This window comes from Cetorhinus maximus, chromosome 29, assembly GCF_964194155.1.
Source record: "Cetorhinus maximus chromosome 29, sCetMax3.hap1.1, whole genome shotgun sequence".
In the NCBI taxonomy this organism is placed as follows: domain Eukaryota; kingdom Metazoa; phylum Chordata; class Chondrichthyes; order Lamniformes; family Cetorhinidae; genus Cetorhinus; species Cetorhinus maximus.
The window spans coordinates 12,481,003-12,503,433 of NC_135907.1; the positions used below are offsets into that span (position 1 = coordinate 12,481,003).

The window sequence follows — 22,431 nt, forward strand, 5'->3', positions numbered from 1 at the left end:
TTTTATGGGGAATATTTGAGCACAAGCTGTTGGGATGCTCCTTTAAACCGCAACTTGCCTGAGAACATTGACTTCTCAACCTGTGCTGGGCTCTGGATCCGCAGTGCCAATGGGAAGTTAGTTAAAAGCAGGGAAACAGAAAAAAACTATGGCACAAAAGGAGGCCATTCAACCCATTGTGCCTGTGCCAGCAGAAAGAGAACTAACCAGCCTAATCCCACTTTTCTAGTTCTTGGCCAATAGCACCTCAGCTGCATGTCCAAGTATATTTAAATGCGATGAGGGTTTTTGCCTCTGCCACCCTTGCGATGAGTTTCGGACCCCGGCCACCCTCGAGATGAAAACATTTCTCCCCAACTCGTGTCTCATCCTTCTGCAATTATTTTAAATCTATGTCCTTGGTTATTAATCTCTCTGCTGAGGGGTCCCTCTTATCCAATATAGGCCCTCACCTTATACACCTCAATTAGATTTCCCTCAGCCTCCTCTGTTCAGAAGAAAATAACCCCAGCCTCTCTACCCTTCTGCCATAGCCAGAATTATCCATTCCTGGCAATATCTGTTTGAGTCTTCTCTGTATTCTCTTTAGTGCGATGACCTTTATCTTGTGATGCAAGCGTTTGACCTTTTGTCAGACTCCTCATGAAAAGTCATCAGCCAGAAACATTAGGCTGGATTTCTTGGGGGTGGTGAGGACTGTTTCTCCACCCGCCCCCCGGGCCCAGAAGGAAAGTCGGTCCTGAATGGGACAACTTATAGAAAGCCTGTCTCGAAGCAATAACATGCTGCTGGCGGGCTAAACAAGCTGATGGTTCAAGAGCTGAGTGGGGAGAGGGCAGTTGGTGTTGGAGGGCAGGCAGGGAGGAACATAAGTGGGGGGGGTGGGTGTTGTGGCATCTTGGTGAGGGGGGAGGTGGCACCCCTAATGCCCACAAGATATTCCCCCAAATAATGAACCCCCCCTCCTTTCCTCCCGCTTTTTCAAGAAGTTATTTCAAGAATGGCCTTTGCACTCTGGCCCTGCCTGCCACTGGCCAGCACTTCATCGCAGTGAATGTGGATTGAGGTCCTTAATTGCCACGTAATTGGGGAGTTTAGGGCCTCAAAAGGCCTAAGGGCTGGTGGTGTAGTGGGTGTTTTATGCACCCCTCCCCCCTGCTTCCCCCTTTATAGGGAACAGTTCAGGGTGGGTGGGAAGAAGCTGGGCTAGGCACCTGGCGTATTTTATATGCCTGACAGGGTGCGGTAAGATCCAGCCCATTCATTCTGTTTCTCTCTCCACAGATACTGTCTGACCTATTTCCAACAGTTCCTGTTTTCAACACATAACATAATATGGAGAAATATTATATAGTGCAGTATAAAACTAAACCATGAAAGTTTCATGTGTGGATTGTTTCAGTTCTCCACAGGACTAATGAAAACTGAACATGCTTCTGATGTGACACTGCTGGATTTAAGGCCCTGTGTTCACCTGTATTGCCCAGTCGTTGTTTTTAAGTTCCCTCCATATAATACAAAGTATTAATTGCACAGAAAGGGACCATTCAGCCCAACAAATCCATGCTGAAATTATTTATATACGTTTTTTTTTAAACAAGTTTTGGCTTGGAGGCACCACTTTCAGTATATAAGTATTTGACTATTTATTTGGTTTAAGTTTGCCTGAGATGATCTTGATGAAACTTTGTCCTTTCTGAGAATTCCTCAGTCCTGTTTTGTGCAACAAGGTCAAGGTGCTTCCCCATAACAGTCAGACAATTGGTGGAGGCATTAATTTTGTTCTTTATTTAGTGCAGGTAGGTATGGAGCAGCTCTGCCAGAAACCAGTGAGCATGTTAGCGTAAAAGAGTGACTTATCTGCCTGCTGTCACCTTTCCCTAGCACTGAAAGTGATCTCTGATTCTAAAAAGGGGAGTGAAAAATATTGGAGGGAAGTCACTGAGACATTAGACCCATCGTTTTCTCTTGGTCTCTTTACGAATCACCTGATTACTAAGCAAAGGCTGTGAACCAAACTGTTTCTTTTTAAAAGAAGCTTTTTATTGGTGCCTGCAATTACAAACCTTTTTTTTCTAACTTCCTTCCCACAGCTTTTACAAGCAAAAGGCTCAACAATGTGAGAGGATGCGTTCAATCCACCTTTTCTTCCCTTTTTATATAAATGATGTGTATCCCACTCTACGGACAATGTGGAATTCTACAGCATATCACAACACCAAAAGCCATAGCAGGACACACACAACCGTTTCTGCGATTTTATTTCTTTTTAAATTCTCCTTTTGATATTAAAAGCAGATTCTCTTTCCTCTTCGGGTTTAAGAGGACAGGTGCGGGTTCACTCCTCGCAATCTCAGTACATGCAGCCTTTCTTGGGGAATACGTTTATTTCTGTGTTGTTGATTGCAGAAGGCTGGAGATTCCTTACACAAAGGACATTGTGGTACTTTTGTACCAAAGGCATTTCTGATGCTGGCAGGATAACGGCAGCTAATTTATTTTTTTAAAGTGGAACAATTAGTGGTGGTAACACTATTGGACTTCGCCGCAACGGGCAAAACTTTGGACGCCTCAGCCGCCATTTTGAGGTCTGCAATGCATGTTATCAATGTAGACACCGTAGAGCAAGTGAATATTAACAAGATGCCATTGTGTTCTCCCCGGTTTTGTGTTTTTTGTTTACAGATGGTCGGGGCCAAAGCTTTGAGTAGTTGAGGTGCTGGGACTGGGGAGTGTACTTGAAAATGTTAACTTTTTAAATGAGAATTTTTTGGTACATTTTAGCTTTTAGCTATAAATAAAAGGTAAGACTAATCTATAGTGAACACTTTTTAAAAATAAAATAGTTTTGAGGTGGCTGGCTGAGGGTTTAGGTTGAACTGCCAGCTATTTAGTTTCGGCGATAGCATTGATAATACAACAGTAATGTGGATAAATATTGTGTGGAAATACATTTTTACTCATTGGTCCTGTGTTTTTTTTAATGGAATTTCAGATTTTGTTTTTAATGAAATGGGGTTGTTGAAGCGAGTATACCTCTCTCACGTTGGAGAGTTTTAAAAATCCCCAACTCAGAGCCTTTGTGCACTCCATCAGGTTTTGAAATGGGGCTGAACAAGCTCATTTCCAGTCTTCGCGTGTAACAAAGCTGAGTGGTTTGGAATACTTCGACTGGCAAGATATCACGACTCATAGTGTTATGACCACAGCCGATGTTAATTGCTGCGCAAAGCTTACCCTTTTTATTTTGTACTCTGAAAACGAGCAGGTAACGTATTGATCTCATCAGCAAGAAGTCCAGGAACACTTTTGGGATTTTAAAAATGAAAAGTAAAAGGTTTATTAACAAGAATAAAAGAAAACTTAAGCACACAAGATTATACTTAGTATTAGTCTTACAGCACATTCCCCCTAAAAGACTTTCTACTTGATCAGACCCACAAGTAAACGCCTTTCAGCCAACATTCCCTTATAGATGTTTAACTATAAAAACGCAGTAATAATACCCAAGGCAAACTGCTGTAGCTTTATTAAAGGCACACCACACGACCCCTTAAACTCTTTTCCACTCTGCTATGGACATCCAAGGCTTCAGAACAAAACTGCTTGTTGCAGCTCAAGACTTTTCTGGCTTGACATTATGGCTGATTCAAACTGCATCTTCTCCCTGCCCAGAGCTACCAGCTCAGCTCCAGCTACAGTAACTCTAAAATATCTTTTGTCTCCTTTCATCTCAGGTTCCATTGTTCTCGCACCTCTTTAAAGCTCAAATCCTTCCAAATATAAAACCTTTCATGTCTTTGTTTTGTCTTTGCTTTCGAGCCAGTAAAATATATCCCCACTTCTGTTTACCTGTGAAACTCCTGCAAGATGCAAACATGTTTCTTGTTCCCTCTGACTTCCCTTTAATATTCAAACTATCAACTTATTTAAAAATGCAAATGCTAGATCTAACCTATTGTACCTCAAACCTAACACTTCTATTCTTTCTCATGTTTTAAACCCCTCAGACAACCTTTCTCCTAATAGCCTCTACCCAGCTTAATTAAATTATACACGCACACAGCCTTCTTTACAGAATAATTTAATATTCCCCCAAAATATTTTTAAAAGCCTCCATTTCTCACACAAGTAAAGGTGGAATAACTTGATATATCCATAGTGGAAAAATAAAATGCTGGAAATGTGTAGGCTGGTCAGCACGTAGAATGACAGGTTAGTAATGTCCTGGGTGTTAGCGTTGCCAGCTTCAGTTGGGCGTATTTCTGGAGATTCCATCACATGACCACCCATATCACCCAGCATAAACAACCTTTTCCTCCCAACTCCAATATTTTTATGTGACTAATGAACAGAAGTGTTCAGTGAAAAACAGGGGAAAAAACCCAATATTAATGCCTCCTTTAAGTTTCTTCTCCTGGGTGCTATTCGGTGCCCTGGAGATGAAACCTTAATCTTGGAGGGTTAGCACCTTCTTCAGGTGGAAACCTACACCAAAACAGAGCATGCATTCCCCTCCCCCCTACCCCAACCCCCAGAAATACTGACCTCTTTTAACTCGGCAAGTAGGATTGTTTGCTCTATGAAGAAGTGAAAAGGGTGCATGAACAGGAATGTTATTGTCCATAAGAAATTCACTTCAATATAATTTGGGAAAAGCCAGCCTGCTTCTGTGCAAATGAAAGCCACAAGAAGCATTGCCCATTTGATCTGGTGTTTGTAAACGAGTTGGAAATCGTACAATGGATGTGATAGCACCTGGAAAAAAGCATGGCTGCTAAAGCATAGCATGACATTAAAACCTTTCAGCACTGTAGTAGCAAGGGGGCTGTTGGAGAAGCAGCTGGAACATTTGAACTCCAAATGAGCTGGAAGCTGATGAGCACATCAGGCAACATTATAATGACTTCCTTAAAGTGTTCCCAAGGCAGGACATGAACAAAGTGGCCCTCCCTACCCCCTCACCCAACCCTCTGAAAGGGAACTGAAGTATAATTCAAATACTTTAGTATAACTGAGATGGGCAATGCTTCTTAGAAAAGCTGGGAACGTCTTATATCAGATGCATTCTATGGGGCAAATGGTAGTTATTCAAGAGTGCTGAGAGAGAGGAGGGAAGAGCTTTATGAGGCACTGACTATTACGAAGGGGGTCGATGGAATCTGACTCCAGGAAGTGCTAATATGTTAGAAACAGGCTAATGGGGCGCCCAAGTTCAAAGAGCGTGGCAAAACAGACTCCAACAATGCAGGATCCCGTTGGGTAATGAGAACTGACTGAAGAATGTGATTTTCCAATAACAGAGTTAAATGTATTATAACGAGATCAATTAGTTTTGCTTCAATTTAAAATGGAATTAATTATTAGAAGTAAAGTTGAGGATTAGCTCTATAACAGCCCGATAAACAGCAGTCAACAAAACTTCACAAAGGCTGTGATCCTGCCTCCAACCTCAGTTGAACTATTCTTGATTTCTTTAAGGAAATGACGCAAGATGACTGGTAAACCCATGGCATTGAGAATTTGTAATTTGAAAAGACACAAAAGAGGACTACTTAAGCTCAAAACTATTGTTATTCAGGGAGTTAGCCTGGAAAGATGATGTTTCAGAGGGGATGTGATGGAGGTATGTTAAGGTTCGGAGGTATATTAATGATATGGTGAGGCTAATTTAGAATAATACTGTGGGAGTAGGACAGGCTCAAACTGTTAAAAGGTAAAAGGTGCTGACTTTAGGAGTTCTTCACACACACAATGATCAACACTTGGAATGGACTTGCCAGTAGAGTGGTGGAGGAGAATACTCTGGTATTATGCTTGAGTTATAATGGACTGGATGGCTTTTCTCCGTAAGTATCTTGTAATCGTTCTCTCTCAGCAGGTGCCATGTAGTTTCAGCATTTTTTAAAATCTTGAAGGTCAAGTCAAAACTTAAAGTGGTTGTCAGCACTAAAAGTATAGCTGGCTCTGATTTTCCAAAGGTGAACAGTTGTCTGTGCACACCAAAACTCTGCTTGGAGATATTTCCTGAAGACAATTGTTGGTACCATCCAAATCTTCCAGGGGTGGCTTGCATGTGTCCTGTATTGATGGGAATCATTTATTGGGGAGTTGTTTGACCAAACTGGTTGTCGTCCACATTGCTGAGGAAACATGCGTTCCTTTATGTTACTGTTTTGTTTATTCATGACTTCAGTTGAATAAAGCTCCTGGTATCTCAAGCTGTTGCCCTGATCAACTTTATTCCTCAGGCCCATGCCACCAAAACCAATTAGGTGGTCATCTGTGTCCTCCCTGGTTGTTGGACCTTGTGATGTGCAATTTGGCTGCTGCTTCCCTGAATAACAACAATCACACTGCTTTAGAAGTAATTTATTGGTTGCGAAGTACGTCAATAAATCCACGAGCATGCAAGGTGCTTCCTAAATGCAATTACTTTCTTGCTTTGGAGGTAAAGGCCAATATTCCATTGGCCTAATTGGGTTTCTTTTGTGCTTGTGCATCAGTTTTTTGTGATTGTGGAAATGGGCAACCTAATCTCTCTGCTCCTTCACTGTTAGTAGCTCCCTGCCAGTAAGGAGATATTCCAATTTGTTCTTCTCTGAACCAAAGTGGGTAATCTCACACTTCTGTACATTAAATTCCAACTGGCATATTTTTTTTCCACTCCTTTTAGTCCGTCTGTACCCACCTCCTCCTATCTGTCCAACTTGCTGTCCCTCCCAATTTAGTTCCTCAAATTTGGATGAAGAAATTTCTACATCCAAATTATGAAAAGCTGTAACTCCAGTACAGATCCCTTGGGCAGCACCACTTTGTCACATGCTGTCAATCAGAGAGCATTCCTTTTCTCGTTACTGTCTGCCTCTTGCCTTCCAACCAATTACCAATCCATTTTGCTTCCAATTCCATGCAGTTTCATAGCTGCTAAGGACCTCTTCTGTGGGAATTGGTGTATGGAACTCATTTTGGGAGCTGTCCACTCTGCCCATATGTCCTCATGGTCTTTTTCACTCACTTTTTGTCTGTGTGTCAGTTTCTCCCTTTCACTCTGTTGACTAGATTAAATTTTTCCACAGATCCCTGCTCGTGCTTCCTCCAAGGACACTGGTTCCTCTCAGTTTAAGTGAGGGCTATTCTTCCAGCCATGTGTTAACTTTACGCATTATGTGTTACTAAAGAATTGAAGTTCTGAATTTATTTAGGTATACGGTAGCATAACGTTTAAGCTACTAGACTAATAATCCAAAAACACGAATGCCTCCAGGACAGCTGGGGAATTTGAAGTTCATTCCATTAAATAAATCTGGAATAAAGAGCTAGTGTCAGTAATGATGACCATGAAACAACTGAATGGTTGTAAAAGCCCATCAGGTTAATTTGTGTGCCTTAGGGATGGTCCTTACCTGGTCTGTATGATGCTTTGGGTGCGATGCAACGTGATTCTTTACTGCTCTTTGAAAATGGCCTAACAAGCATTTCAGTTGCATAGGGATGAGCAATAAATGCTGGGGCATGTGGGCATTGCTGGCATTTGTTGTCCATCCCTAATTACCCTTGAAGATGGTGGTGTATATTAAAAAAATTATTTGCTACAAATTTTGTCTGCACTAGATAAATATCTTGGTTTCAGTGTCACTGATCATTTTCATAAGTGGACTCCATCCACCTTCTGATCTGGGATTTGCCTTACTACCTAATGGCTGGACAATGATAGTGCGACTCAAGGATCCTAATTTAAAGCTCATATCTACATGTTCAAATCTCTCCTCTCTTTCCATCTGTAATCTCCTGCAGCCCCACATCCCTGCGATATCTCTGCTTATCTCCAATTCTGGCCTCTTGTGTAGCCCTGACCCTCGTCACTGCACCATTGGTGGCCCTGCCATCAACTGGCTGGCCCCTAAGCTTGGGAATTCCCTCCCTGAACATCTGTGTGCCTCTACTCTTCTCTCACTTGCTGTCCTGTCCCTTCCACACTTCTCCTTTTCTCTCCTTTACCTTCCTGCTTTCCCGAGGGTCACACGTATCTCACTGGATAATGATCAGGAAGCCTGGGTGATATCCTTCCCCTTTCCCCCTTGCCACTCCAACACACAGACTGAAGCCTGTTGTAGAGTCCCAGTACTGCTGTGGCTAGAGTCGCATAATTCAACCCAGATCTACAGGCATTCTCTCTGTGTATATAGGGTTGCCATCCCTGGTTGGATGTATTCCGGAAGTTTTCATCCTGTACTCCATTGGTCTCCCTACAATGTCCATCCTTGCAATGCTCGACCTTACCACACCGTGTGAAGTGAAAAGACTCTAATTCCATTGGCTGATTCTTGACTGAAGGTCAGCAAGCCAACGCTCCCATCTCTGATATTTTTACAACTAATAAATGAGTGTTCCAAGAAAATGAGAACAGCGCACAATATTTTTTAATGCCACCTATAATTTTTGTCCTAGATGTTGCTTGTAGCAATCTTTATTTCCTCAACTCCAGGCCAGTCCTGTCCTGGAGAGTTGGCAACCCCATGTGCGTAACTCAGCATCTGGCCCATTAAGTGTTTATCTGTGGGAATGTCAAGTGTGGTGGTTACATTCTCCTCCACTGTAGTTTGCTTTAATACATCAGCCTTTGATGTGCTAGTCCTATTTACATAACCTTCTGGGCGTGAATGTTGAACAAGCACAGTAAATGTTTAACCAGAGTGGAAACCGGCTTGAATGTTGTGACCAAGAACAGAACTGAAATTAGTCTCTGATGATAGTTGCCTCATGGAGTGAGGGTTTTACTTTTGCCAAAGTGTAACTCCCCACTGCAAGTTCCACACTGTGCTGCACTGGCTTTACCCCACTGAGCTCCATGCTGTGCCCTCATGCTTGGGAGAGTTAATTGTAGCAGAATTTCAAAGGTCAGCCCATTCCCATAAGCATTGGAGGAGTTGTTGCTATAAAGCAGGAGTACTGTGGTTGGTGGTGGGGTGGGTGGTGATGTTGGTGTGGATATGATCTGGAAATTAGAGTGGCAGCCTTTTTTCAAAAAAAAGTCGCTTTTGGTTGAAGAGGCCAGGGAAGTAGGAAAGTGGGAACACTCTTGTTACATTGTCAGTGAGTTGCATTGGTCAGCGTTTTGCCCCACGTTTCAAGAATGTTTTCTGCTGTGGCATCTGGCACTTTCCACAGTGACAACAGCTTGCATTTATATAGCACCTTTAACATAGCAACATGTCTCAGGCCGCTTCACAGAGTGTTATCTGACACTGAACCACGTCGAGATATTAGAATAGGTGGCTGAAAACTTGCTCAGAGGTAGGTTTTAAGGAATGGCTCGCAGGAGCATAGATGGAGAGGTTTAGGAGGGAATGCAGAGCTTTAAAGGTTAGGCAGTCAAAGGCACGGCCGCCAATGGTAGACTGAAGAAAAATCAGTGATGCACAAGAGACCAGGATTGGAGGAACAGAAAGAATTTGGGAAGGCTGGAGGAGCTTAGAGATGGAGGGGGGCAAAGCCAGAAAGGGGCTTGAGCACAAGGGTGAGAATTTTGATCTCTAGAGGTATAGCCAGGCAGAGATCAGCGAGCATAGGATACAAGCAGCAGAGTTTTGGATGAGCTGAAGTTTACGAAGCCCACTGGGTCTCTGGCAGGTTCTCAGTGCCTTGCACTCCTCACAACCCATCTACCCAGGCTGGGGACTGGCACTGAAGCACACTGGTTTGCCACCAGTGGCTGAGCCCAGGGCCTTCTGGCTCAGAGGCAGGAGATCTACCCACTCCAGCTCCTTATGAGCTAAGTTGGACAAACTTAACTTGTAGTTTTAATATGGGAAAAGAGAAACAGTGGTGCCCCTCTGAGCTTGACGAGGAACCCTTGATCCTCCCTTGCCCTGCACACTCTTCACCATCTATCTGATTGTCTCCAGAGTCCCAAGCCCAGACTGATGGTCGGATTCCCACCACCCATTGGTCAAGTAGTGGATTAAGCCAGGTTCTGGGGAGTCAGAGAATGGTTATTCAAGCAAGTCACAGCTGTTGTATGAGCTGGTCCTCCAGGTCTCTGGACGCTGCTCTGAGATTTGTTCCTGCTTCAGGGCTTATGCTTCCCATACCCACTTCCCCCACCCTGATTAAAATCAGGGGAAATTAAAATATGTTTGCAAGATCTTTCCATTGCTTCAATCTGCAACCTTGAATCATATAATGCGCAGAACCACCCCTCAGCACACACTTCACATCTTTATACCCGTCACAATAAAAATACGGACACCGTCATTTTATAATTCATTTTATAAAAAATATACAGCAGCTGCTTCATGAATTGCAGCATCACTAAACACAGCAGTTTCAGAATCACATCAATATTGAATATTGTCAGCACTGGAAGAGTCTCAAACGTTTTAAACTGTTTGCCAAAATTGGATCATTTTGCTGTTTCTAAGGATTGAGGGGCTGTCTAGAAATATGCTGGGCTTCTCTCTTTCATGCTATTCCAAGGTGAGAGGCATCAGCCCTGGGGAAAGGACTGTGCAACAGCAACGTCAGACACCCCCAGGTCAGATATAGCACAGCTTATATTCAGAGCAGAGTTCCCTCTTACCCTCCTTCAACACCATGCTTGACCTTTAATCTCAGAAGAGCACGCTCCACTGCAACTGTTCCTATGTTTTCACTTGCTGTCAGGGCAGCTTGGTGGTTTAGTGCCAAATGACATTTTGGAACCCAAACCTGCTGGGAACTGGATGCCAGATAACTGGCAAACCTTAAAGTACTTAAAACTTGGGGCAGAATTTCTCTGGGGTGAGCTCTCCTGTCACAACTTTGATGGAAGATAGGTGCACATTCTGGGGAATGCACTAAAAGCTACGGTGGGAGATTAGGAGAGTCCACATGAAATTTCAACCCTCCTGTCTGCAAAATGCCCTAAAATCTATTTGATGTTTTCGGAGTGAGGCAACTTTTGCTGTTTAGGCAAGCAGCAACAGAGAGAGGCAAGACTTACATCCATCTGTCTAGGATAGATATAAACCCAGGTCCTGCTGGTGCTCACACTCCACTAACCAAACCAATAAAATCACCTTTGGAGAAAAGAGATTGTGATTTCATCTTTCTAGTCCCATGACAGGTGACAGTGGGAACCTGAGAGGATTGTAAAAAGAGTTCTTGTACTGAGCTGGGTCAGTGGTTCTGTGACACTTTCTTTTGTGTTACACACACTAAGTGAACTTTGGAACAAAATAAAAATACCTGGAAAAACTCAGCAGGTCTGGCAGCATCTGCAGAGAGGAACACAGTTAACGTTTCGAGTCCGTATGACTCTTCAACAGAACTAAGTAAAATAGAAAATTTCTATTCTTTTCTATTTTTACTTAGTTCTGTTGAAGGGTCATTGGGACTCGAAACGTTAACTGTGCTCCTCTCCGCAGATGCTGCCAGACCTGAGTTTTTCCAGGTATTTTTATGTTTGTTTTGGATTTCCAGCATCTGCAGTTTTTTGCTTTTATCTAAGTGAACTTTGGAACTGGTCCATTTAATTGATTAACTTCCTCATTGTTCAGAAGACAGCTAAAAATTAAATTATTTAATAAATTGAAGAAAGCAACTTTGAATTAAGAGTAGGTTGTAGATCAAGGAAGATCCTTGGTTAGCAGACCTCAACCGAATTATCTCAGCAGTTAGCCTCGGTATCCCTTAGTTGGGGAGGTGAGAAGGCAAACTAAGATTCCCAGGCAGCTCATCCTCCCATCCTCGATTGACCTGTGCTAATGCATTGCAGGTGTAATGTTTCTATAAATGCACAGCCAGCAATCACTGTGTTGATTGGATTAAGTTGGACAGTTTTCTGAGGAATACCAAACAACAGGTGTGTTATTCATGTCCAAAAGGTTTAGGAAACACCAGCAAAACAATCAGATATATTGCCAAAATCAAATTTTTTGGAACATAGAAATGGGACCAGACAATAACTTTGTGAGCTTTCTACCTGTCCTCAATAATTACCAGACTATATCTCATAGCCACAGTCACTTTCCAGGTTCCCCTTGAATTTATTGACATGGTCTTCCGTGATGACCTGTTCTACGCTTTCACCATCCTCTGCAAAGCGTAGAAGGTTCGCTCGACTCTTTCCTGGGATGAAGGGCTTATGAAGAAGGATTGAGCACATTGGGTGTGTACCCATTGGAGTTCAGAAGAGTGAGAGGTGATCTTATTGAAACATAAGACTCTGAGCGGACTTGACCGGGAGGATGTCTCCTCTTGTGGGGGAGAATGGAACGGGGGGGGACAAGATTTAAAAATAAGGTCTTTTAAGACAGAGATGAGAATTTTTTTTTTCTGAGGCTAGTTAATCTGTGGAATTCTTTTCCCCAGAAAGTAGAGGAGGCTGGGCCCATTGAACTAATTCAAGGCTGAGTTGGGTAGATCTTTGATAGACAAGGCAGTCAACTGTGATGGGGGGAGGGGGGAGGGGCAGACAGGAAAGTGGAATTGTGATCTCAATCAGCCATGACCTTATCGAATGGTGGAGCGGGCTTGAAGGGCTGAGTGGCTTACTCCTGTTCCTAAGTCATTTAAATTTTGCTGTTTCAAGCTGGGCCTTCTGCCCCTGGTTTGAAGTTACAGTAGTGCAAAATAATTGTTTCATAAGCTTTCCTTGCTAAGCACCAATAGGCAAGAACATTACATAATTTAAATTAAGTCCCTCCGGTTCAAATAGACACAGAACTTGGGCTGCTCCAAATATCTTATAAAACACAAAATCATTTGAGATGATCCCATATATTTTTTATTCTTTTACAAAAAAGGCACCTGGGATGAGGAGACTCCAGTTAATGTGGAGAGACTGGAGAAACTGTGGTTCTTATAGAGAAGTTAAGGAGCGATTTAATAGAGTTTCAAAATTGTGAAAGTTTTAATGGAATAAATAAGAAGAAAATGTTTCCAGTAGTTGGAGGAGGGTAGTCTGAAGTGGAAGATTTAAAGTGATTTGTAGAGGGGAGATGAAGAGATTTGTTTTTTTTTAAACAGTGCCTTATTATCTATAACACACTGCCTAAAAAGGTGGTGGAAGCAGATTCAATAGTAACTTCCAAAAGCAAATTGGATAAAGACTTGAATTGGAAAAAAAAATGTAGGGCTATGGGCAGAAGGCTGGGGAGTGGGATTAATTGGACAGCTCCTTCAAAGAGCTGACTCAGGCATGATGGGCTGAATGGCCTCCTGTATCATTCTACAATTCTGGATGGCAACTAGAATTGAAATAAAAGGGGTCATAGTAGCAGAACCCCCTGGAGCATCAATGTATGGTATCAGAAGTTCAATAATCCATATTATGGAGACAAAATAATCAAAAACTGAGTGGGAATAGGCAAAAAAAATTGCATTTATATAGAGACATTCATGACCTGGGACTTCTCAAAGCACTTTACAGCCAATTAAGAATCGCTGTTGTCATTTAGGGAACACAGTAGTCAATCTGCCACAAACAGTATTGTGGTGTTGACCAGGTTAATCAGATTTTAGTTGTTTGAGGGATAAATATTGGCCAGAACAGCAGGGAGAACTCCCCTGCTCTTTTATGAATAATGCCATGGGATCTTTGTGTCCACCTGAGAGAGTAAACCAGGCCTCAGGCTTAACATCTCAACCAAAAGATAGCACCTCTGAGAGTGCAGTATTCCCTCAGTACTACACTGAAGTGTCAGCCTGACTTTCGTGTTGAAGCCTCTGGAATGGGACTTTAACCAACCATCTTGTGACTGAGATGTGTGAGCACTACCCACTGAGCAACAGCGATATGTTCACCCTTTGCCTCGCCCTTGGGCACTTCTAGCTTCTGGGTCTCAGCAACACCGATTGGGACTAGTATCTGGGCTAGCCCATCCTCTCACTCACCGAAGCAATGTAGCCTGCACAGACTGGGGCAATGGGTGTGGGATGAAACAGTTGAATCTCAAGCTGACATGCATCATTTGATGAAAATAATTAACTGGTGTTGTACCAACTGCTGTGTGCTCGAAGTGTTTGTATTATCATTGTTTCTCTACCCAATTCCTCTCGTGAGCCAGGATGTTGTCTCTTCCTGACTCAATCTGAAATGAATTGTGAGGGACCCAGAACAAAAAGCTCCCTTGAATTTCAGACTAAATGCATCGTTCAAGAGGCCACAGATCTGCGAAGATTAAGGGGTCATCATAGATGATTAAAGGAGTTGATAGGATAGACAGAGAGAAACTATTTCCTCTGGTGAGCGGTGGAGGGGGGTGGTGGAGGGGGGCGGGGGGAGGAGTTCAGAACAAAACTGAGCTTGATAAATCTTTGCTCGGTAAGGGTATTAAGGGTTACAGGACTGAGGTGGGTAGATGGAGTGAAGATACAGACTGGGCATGATCTTTTTCCTGTACTCCTGACCGCCTTGGAACCTACATCTCCCCACCCTCGCCAGACCATCTGTGGTGGGCGGCCTGAATGCCTCCCAATGTTCCCAATGGCTGCTCGGATGCTTCAGCCCAAGTTTCGGCTGGTGGGAAAAAAATTAGGCCTGGCCTTTACAGTTGGCTGAGGTTTCTCTCTGCGAGTCTGCTTTTCTGATCAGCTGCTAAAATCCTCACATTGGCTGTCTGATATAGAAATTGTTTCTAAAGTTCTTTGCCCTGAATAGCACAAACCTTCCAAAGATTCAGTAACAATAGCATTGCTAAATTCCCCACCCTCCTCTAACCTTTTTAAATGGCCGCCCAGTCAGCTTGGTCGGCTCATTGGCTGCATAGCTTATTTACAGAGGAGACCACATTGACATCTCAGTGGTTGACCACTAGACTGACACCATCAAAAGTTGCCAATGACCCAGGTTACGAGTGATAGTTCTGTGGGAGCAGGTTCACTACCTCTGGCAGTCTTGCACATCCAAACCTCTTGTCTCTGGTGGATGTGGGGATTCCCTTTGGTTATGAAACATTGGCCTGAATCCAATCAATGAACCTGGTTACCCGTGTGTAGACTCCGTAATATTCTGGCCGGCCGCAGCCGTAACCATAGCTCACGATTCCGGCTAAAAACCACCGCCCACTGGGTTCTTTGCAGACGAGTGGCCCTCCCGAGTCACCCTGTAGATAAAGAGGGAATTCACAAATTGGAAATATTACTGCATTCATGTTTTAATTAGAAATATATGTTGATAGGTTTAGATCAAGTATTGTGGGAAAAGACTCGTGTGGAGCATAAACACAGCATGGACCCGCTGGGCCAAATGGCCTGATTTTGTGCTGTATGTTCTATGCATTTTATTGCTTTTATTTTTTTTCTCCCTGGTGTTTCATCTGAGTCCCTTAATGGATGAGATACAAGGGCACCCAAATCTCTTACCCTGTATGTACCTCATCACTGTTGAGTCTGATTCTGCCTTATCTGATAGCCTCGTTTTCCATTGTGATTCTTTGAAAGAACTAAATTAGTCCCACTCCCCTGCTCTTTCCCTCAGCCCTGAGAATGGTCCGGAATCACGATTTACCCAATTCCCTTTTGGCAGTCACAATGAATCTGCTTCTATCACTTTTTCAGGCAGTGCATTCCAGGTCACAACTCGCTGTGTTTATGATAAAAAAACTCTTCATTATCCCTCATGTTCTTTTGCCAATTGTCCTTCAGTTACTGACTCTCCTGCCAATGGAAACAATTTCACCCTTTCCATCAGAAATTTCAAACACCTTTATTAATTTTCCCTTTAATTTACTCTAAGGAGAACAATGCCTGCTTCTCTAATCTTTCCACAAGTGAAGTCCCTCATCTCTGCTATCATTCTAGTAAATCTATATCCTCTACAAGGCCTTAACATCCTTCCTGTAATGTGGTTAGAATACTCCAACTGAAGGTTAACCAGTGCCTTGTATAAAGGCTTATCATTCAGCCTAGACTCTATAGGCTATAAGAGTCCTAATAGCCTATAGAGTCTAGGCTGAATGATAAGCAGCAGGAAATTTCAAACCAGCGTGGCATGAACACAGAGCTTAAATCGTCCCTTAGTTCAGTACAAATTAGCAATCTGACAAAGGGGTCATAGGACAGCTTGTGAGGGCAATGTCACATTGATGGCGTATGAACTATACTGAGGTTAGGGCACATTGTTGTGAGAGACTAAAGGGGTTTTGCATTGCACTTAATGGTCTTGTATCTGACCTGTTGTTGAGATAGACTGCCTGAAATGGAAAGGGTTCCACAAAAATCTCTCAGCTTGACACAGACCAGGATACATACTATACCAGATCAAGAGGAATAATCGAAAACCTCAGCTTAAAAACAGTCATGCAAAGATGAGGAATATTAAATATTTGACGGGAGTACAATTGTACATGTTTGAGAATGTTTGCCTCTCTAAATGAGAGTAAATTTTCCCAGCCATGAGCTATTGGGCAGTTGCACTTTATCACATCGCTACTCATTTAACCTTGGGAGCACTGATGACCTTTATAACACTGCACCTCGCCCCACATAGTTTGGAAAGAACTCTTGCATTATTGATATTTAACAAGTGCGGATAAGTCATTCTGAGCTTTTCCTTCTTCCCTCCTATCCTGACTGGGATTCTGGGAAACTGTATCTCTCAATTCGCACCAAGCCCCATTTACCCATAACCCCTGTGCTTGCCAACTTACATTGGCCCCTATTCTGGCAACACCTCAGTTTTAAAAATCTCTGCCTTGTGTTCACATCCCTCTGCGGTCTTGCCCCTCCCTACCTCTGTAATCTACTCCTGTCCTAGAATGTTCTCTGATCTCTCTGCTTTAATTCTGGCTTCTTGCTCATTGCCTATTTTCATCACTTCATTGTGGCTGTGCCTTCAGCTGCCTGGACCCTAAGCTCTGGAATTCCCTTGCTAAACCTCTGCCTTTCCTTCTCTTCTTTCAACATGCTCATTAAATCCTACCTCTGTGATTGATGTTTGGTCACTTGACCCAATATATCTCCCTACGTGCCTCGGTGTCAAATTTTATTTCATAATGTTCCTGTGAAGTGACTTGGGATGGTTTGTCGCATTAAAGGCAATATATAAATGTACATGTTGGTGGTGATGGAGCCCTCCAGTCCTTGGCCTAATGGTCATTCTTCATTTGAGTCCCTGGACATCGAATGACAGAAGACTATTTGTGCCCACATCTCAGAAGCACTGCATTGGCTGTCAAACACTTTGGGACGTCCTGAGAGTGTATGAGGTGTGATATATTATAAAATAAGTTCTTTCTTTTATTTGACCAGAGAGAAATCAATGCTGAGCTGAAACTTGTTACTCAACATCCACAAAAAAATGCATACACCAGGAAAGAGTGCTTGGGAGAGGCAGCCTGAGCTGTTTTTTAAAAATTATCACTCCATTAGCCCATTACGACTGAGATCAGCTCACTCAGTATGGATTGGAGATAGTTCCTGGGGACCATCTGCTGTTCTGTGGTCTACTGGAACACTTTGTCATATATTCATTCAACCACCCATATTGAAAACGAGGAGGGCTGAGAGAGGACCTAGTAGCTGAAGTACTTTAATAAAATTAACACAGGAAAAGGCTTTATGTTCCTTTCCCTCTGGAGGACATCAAGCCCGGTGGGCAGATCAGTTCCTTGAGCACCAAAGTGGTCACCCTTCGTGTTCAAGCAGACGGTGAATGTCAACTGGATATTTACCAGGCAGCCCATTGCTGGTCTCACCTAATGTCTATACTTTCCAGAGATTAGTGAATGGTAATCGGCAACAAGAAATATGGCTGGTTATCCTTTCTCTAACCTTTGAGATTGAGACCTAATGTAGTGCTTCAGTGACCACTAAATTTGGTGATCTTAAATTAATAAAGCACAGAAGGATGCCATTTGGCCTACTGTGAAAGAGCTATCCAATTAGTATTGCTGAAAAAAGAGACATGTCTGAGCTAGTGGCTAACAGGATGCTGCTGTCAAGCCAAAAAGGCATTCTGCTTATCACACAAATGAGTGATGTGGTATATGAATTTCAGTGCCAATGTGATGCTAGGTGTGTAGGCCGTACATCCCAAAGACTGGCGGACCATATCAAACAGCATGTCCCAGCCGCTGTTTGCAATGTGGTTGCAAAACTCAGAACAGTGTCCAACACTAGATGTGATTCCGTGATTGGACAACATTAGCTAAATAATCCTCAGTGTGCTAAGAATTACGCTGACAACCAATTTAAGATTGTCAGTCAGACTTGCATTGTGGCACATTTGCATGTACTGGAAGCTACATATATTAATACACGGCCCTATTCTTTGCAGACTGAAAGAACATGTACACACCTTGCGCCTGTTTCAGCTAAAAAAAATAAGTGACAGCCATTCACTGACTCATTCCTCAGGGCAATGCCTTGACCAATCAGGCTCAAGCTGCCTGGTTTAAATTTCAAACAATACTTGGCATCACCATCACTGATGCATTCTCCATGGCAATACCACTTTCCAACCAATCAACATTCTCTTCACATACAGTACAAATTGTTGTTTTCCCTTTATTGGTATTCTTGTGAAGTGTCCTGATGAGTGCAAGACAAAAAGCTTCGACATGTTTCTTTTTTCAGCAATTCTCAAGTTCTGTACTACCAAACGACCATATCCAATTAGTCCTACTCACTTACTCTTTTTCCATAGCCCTGCAAATTGTTCTTTTTTATGCATGCGAATAATTCCATTTTGGAAGATACAACTGAATGTACTTCCACTGCTCTTTCAGGCAACACATTCCTGATCACAACAACTCACTGCGTAAGCAAATTCCTTCTCATCTCCCCCTGTTTTTAAATCCGTGTCCTCTGGTTACCAACTCTTACCGACTCTCCTGCCACTGGAAACAGGTTCCCCCCCCATTTTCTGCTCCCTCCCCCGCCCCACAGCCAACTCCACGGGGCTAGGAAAATTCAACCCAATGACTTGAACAACTCAGTCTTATTGAAGCCAGAAAGCTGCCATGTCAATGTTTTTCTTTTGTTGGAAACTCAGAAATAACGCACAATACCTGACAGGAATCCTTCTTTCCCTCATCGTAACCAGCACAGATCATCCTGGGAGTAATGGTGTAGGAATAAGCTTTATTGCAAGTAGACTGATCGACCAGTTTGATGTCTACTTTCTGGAGAACATTTGCAACGGAACCTAAAAGAAATGGAGAAATAGTCACCGTTGATTCCTTCTGCACTTATTGTTCAGTGCAGATCCCTGTCTTCCCTGTATTTATCATTGCATTGCAGCCAATGCCATTATAATAAAAGAAATAGTTTTGAAGATGGAATCTGCGATCAGGAGGAGAATATTCAACCCATTGAGCTTGTTCCACCATTCAATGAGATAATGTCTGATGTATATTTAACTTCATCTATCTGCCTTGTTTTTTAAAAATTCTTTTGTGGGAGGCTGGTGTCACTGGCTAGGCCAGCATTTGTTGCCCATACTTAATTGTCCTTGAGAAGGTGGCGGTGAGCTGCCTTCTTGAACTGCAGTAGTCCCTGTGGTGTAGGTGTATCCACGGCGCTGTTAGGTTAGGGAAGGAGTTCCAGGATTTTGACCCAGCAACAGTGAAGGAACGACGATATAGTTCCAAGTCAGGATAGTGTATGACTTGGAGGGGAGCCTGCAGGTGGTGGTGTTCCATGCATCTGCTGACCTTGCCCTGCTAGGTAGAGTCACAGGTTAAGAAGGTGCTGTGGAAGGGGCCTTGGTGAGCTGTTGCTGTGCATCTTGTAGATGGTACACACTGCTATCACTCTACATTGGTGGTGGAGGGATTGAATGTTAAAGGTGGTGGATGGGGTGCCAATCAAATGAGCTGCTTTGTCCTGGATGGTGTTGAGCTCCTTGAGTTTTTTAAAAAATTCATTCACAGGATATGGGCTTTGCTGGCTGGGCTAGCATTTATTGTCCATCTCTAGTTGCCCTTGAGAAGGTGGTGGTGAGCTGCCTTCTTCAAGCGCTGCAGTCCACATGGTGTAGGTACATCCCCAGTGCTGTTAGGAAGGGAGTTCCAGGATTTTGATCAAGCGACAGTGAAGGAATGACGAGAAATTTCCAAGTCAGGATGGTGAGTGACTTGGAGGGAAGTTGATGGTGTTCCCATCTACTTGCTGCCCTTGTCCTTCTAGATGGTAGTGGTCATGGGTTTGGAAGGTGGTGTTGAAGGAGTCTTGGTGAATCCCTGCAGTGCATCTTGTAGACGGTACAGACTGCTACTTGGTGGAGGGAGTGAATATTTGCCGATGTGGTGCCAATCGAGTGGGCTGCTTTGTCCTGGACGGTGTCAAGCTTCTTGAGTGTTGTAGGAGCTACACTCATCCAGGCAAGTGGGGAGTATTCCATCACACTCCTGCCTTGTAGATGGTAGACAGACTTTGGGGAATCAGGAGGTGAGTTACTCGTTGCACGATTCCTAGCCTCTGACCTGCTCTTGTAGCCGGAGTATTTATATGGCTAAAACAAAAATAAAAATACCTGGAAAAACTCAGCAGGTCTGACAGCATCTGTGGAGAGGAACACAGTTAACGTTTCGAGTCCGTATGACTCTTCAACAGAACTAAGGAAAAATAGAAAAGAGGTGAAATATAAGCTGTTTTAAGGGGGGGGGGTGGGACAAGTAGAGCTGGATAGAGGGCCAGTGATAGGTGGAGATTGCCAATAGATGTCATAGACAAAGGGACAAAGAGGTGTTGAAGGTGGTGATATTATCTAAGGAATGTGCTAATAGGTGTCATTAAGGATAGAAAGCAGGACGAGCAAGGTACAGATAGCCCTAGTGGGGGTGGGGTGGGGGGAAGGGATCGAAATAGGCTAAAAGGTAGAGATAAAACAATGGATGGAAATACATTTAAAAATAATGGAAATAGGTGGGAAAAGAAAAATCTATATAAATTATTGGAAAAAAGGGGGATCGGAAAGGGGGAGGGGATGGGGGAGAGAGTTCATAATCTAAAATTGTTGAACTCAATATTCAGTCCGGAAGGCTGTAAAGTGCCTAGTCGGAAGATGAGGTGCTGTTCCTCCAGTTTGCGTAGAGCTTCACTGGAACATTGCAGCAGGCCAAGGACGGACACGTGGGCATGAGAGCAGGGTGATGTGTTGAAATGGCAAGCAACTTGTCAGCTGAAGTGTGGATATTGTCCAGGTCTTGCTGCATGTGGACATGGACTGCTTCAGTATCTGAGGAGTTGCGAATGATGCTGAACATTGTGCAATCATCAGCGAACATCCCCACTTCTGACCTTATGATGAAAGGAAGGTTGTTGATGAAGCAGCTGAGGACGGTTGGGCCGAGGACACTACCCCGAGGAACTCCTGCAGCAATGTCCTGGGACTGAGATGATTGACTTCCAACAACCATAACTGTCTCCTTTGTGCTAGGTATGACTCCAACCAGCAGAGAGTTTTCCCCCTGATTCCCATTGAAACCAGTTTTGCTAGGGCTCGGGAGTTGAGCTCTTTTGTCCATATTTGAACTAAGGCTGAAATGAGGTCAGGAGCTGAGTGGCCCTGGCGGAACTCAAATTGGGTATCAGTGAGCAGGTCATTGCTGAGCAAGTGCCGCTCGATAGCACTGTTGATGATCGAGAGTAGACTGACGGGGGCAGTAATTGGCCGAGTTGGATTGGTTCTGCTTTTTGTGTACAGGACAGACCTGGGCAATTTTCCACATTGCCGGGTAGATGTCAGTATTGTAGCTGTACTAGGGGCGTGGCAAGTTCTGGAGCACAAGTCTTCAGTACTATTGCCGGAATCTTGCCAGGTCCCATAGTCTTTGCAGTATCCAGCGCCTTCAGTCGATATCACATGGAGTGAATCAAATTGGCCAAAGACTGGCATCTGTGATGGCTGGGACACTCCAGAGGAGGCCTAGATGGATCATCCACTTGGCACTTCTATCTGAAGATTGTAGCAAATGCTTCAGCCTTTTGCACTGATGTGCTGGTCTCCTCCATCATTGAGGATGGGGATATTTGTGGAGCCTTCTACCCGCAGTAACTTGTTTAATTATCCACCACCATTTACAACTGGATGCGGCAGGATTGCAGAGCTCAGATCTGATCTGTTGATTATTGGATCGCTTAGCCCTGTCTATCACTTGCTGCTTATGATGTATAGCGAGTAGTCCTGTGTTCACCAGATTCACCAGTCGCTTCACCAGATTGACACCTTTTTAAGTATGCCTGGTGATGCTCCTGGCATGCCCTCCTGCGCTTTTCATTGAACCAGGGTTGATCCCCTGGCTTGATGGTAATGGTAGAGTGGGGGATATGCCGGGCCATGAGGTTAGAAATTGTGTTCGAGTACAATTCTGCTGCTGATGGCCCACAGTGCCTCATGGATGCCCAGCCTTGAGTTGCTAGACTTGTTCGAAATCTATCTCATTTAGCACGGTGGGGTAATGCCACCCAACACGAAGGAGGGTATCCTCAATGTGAGGGCGG

The 22,431-nt window shown here is 43.6% G+C and overlaps 2 protein-coding genes across 4 annotated transcripts in view; one reads left to right on the forward strand and one right to left on the reverse strand.

Moving 5' to 3' along the window:
• LOC144669273 (BTB/POZ domain-containing protein KCTD5-like) overlaps window positions 1–19,268 on the forward strand; it is a 39,189-nt gene extending 19,921 nt beyond the window's left edge. The window contains exon 6 of one of the 3 annotated variants that reach the window (XM_078531600.1): window positions 1,285–1,627. In XM_078531600.1, coding sequence (XP_078387726.1) covers window positions 1,285–1,329 — 45 coding nt within the window. In that variant the 3' untranslated portion in view covers window positions 1,330–1,627. Of the gene's footprint in view, window positions 1–1,284; window positions 1,628–2,093; window positions 6,222–18,979 lie in introns of those variants that run through there. The other 2 variants (XM_078531602.1, XM_078531601.1) reach the window with 2 other exon arrangements.
• tmprss6 (transmembrane serine protease 6) overlaps window positions 10,263–22,431 on the reverse strand; it is a 70,713-nt gene continuing 58,544 nt past the window's right edge. Inside the window, exons 17-18 of the mRNA XM_078531598.1 lie at window positions 18,996–19,132; window positions 10,263–15,089 (exon numbers count right to left, since the gene is read on the reverse strand). Of these exons, the coding sequence (XP_078387724.1) occupies window positions 14,931–15,089; window positions 18,996–19,132 (296 nt within the window). The 3' untranslated portion in view covers window positions 10,263–14,930. The remainder of the gene's footprint in view (window positions 15,090–18,995; window positions 19,133–22,431) is intronic.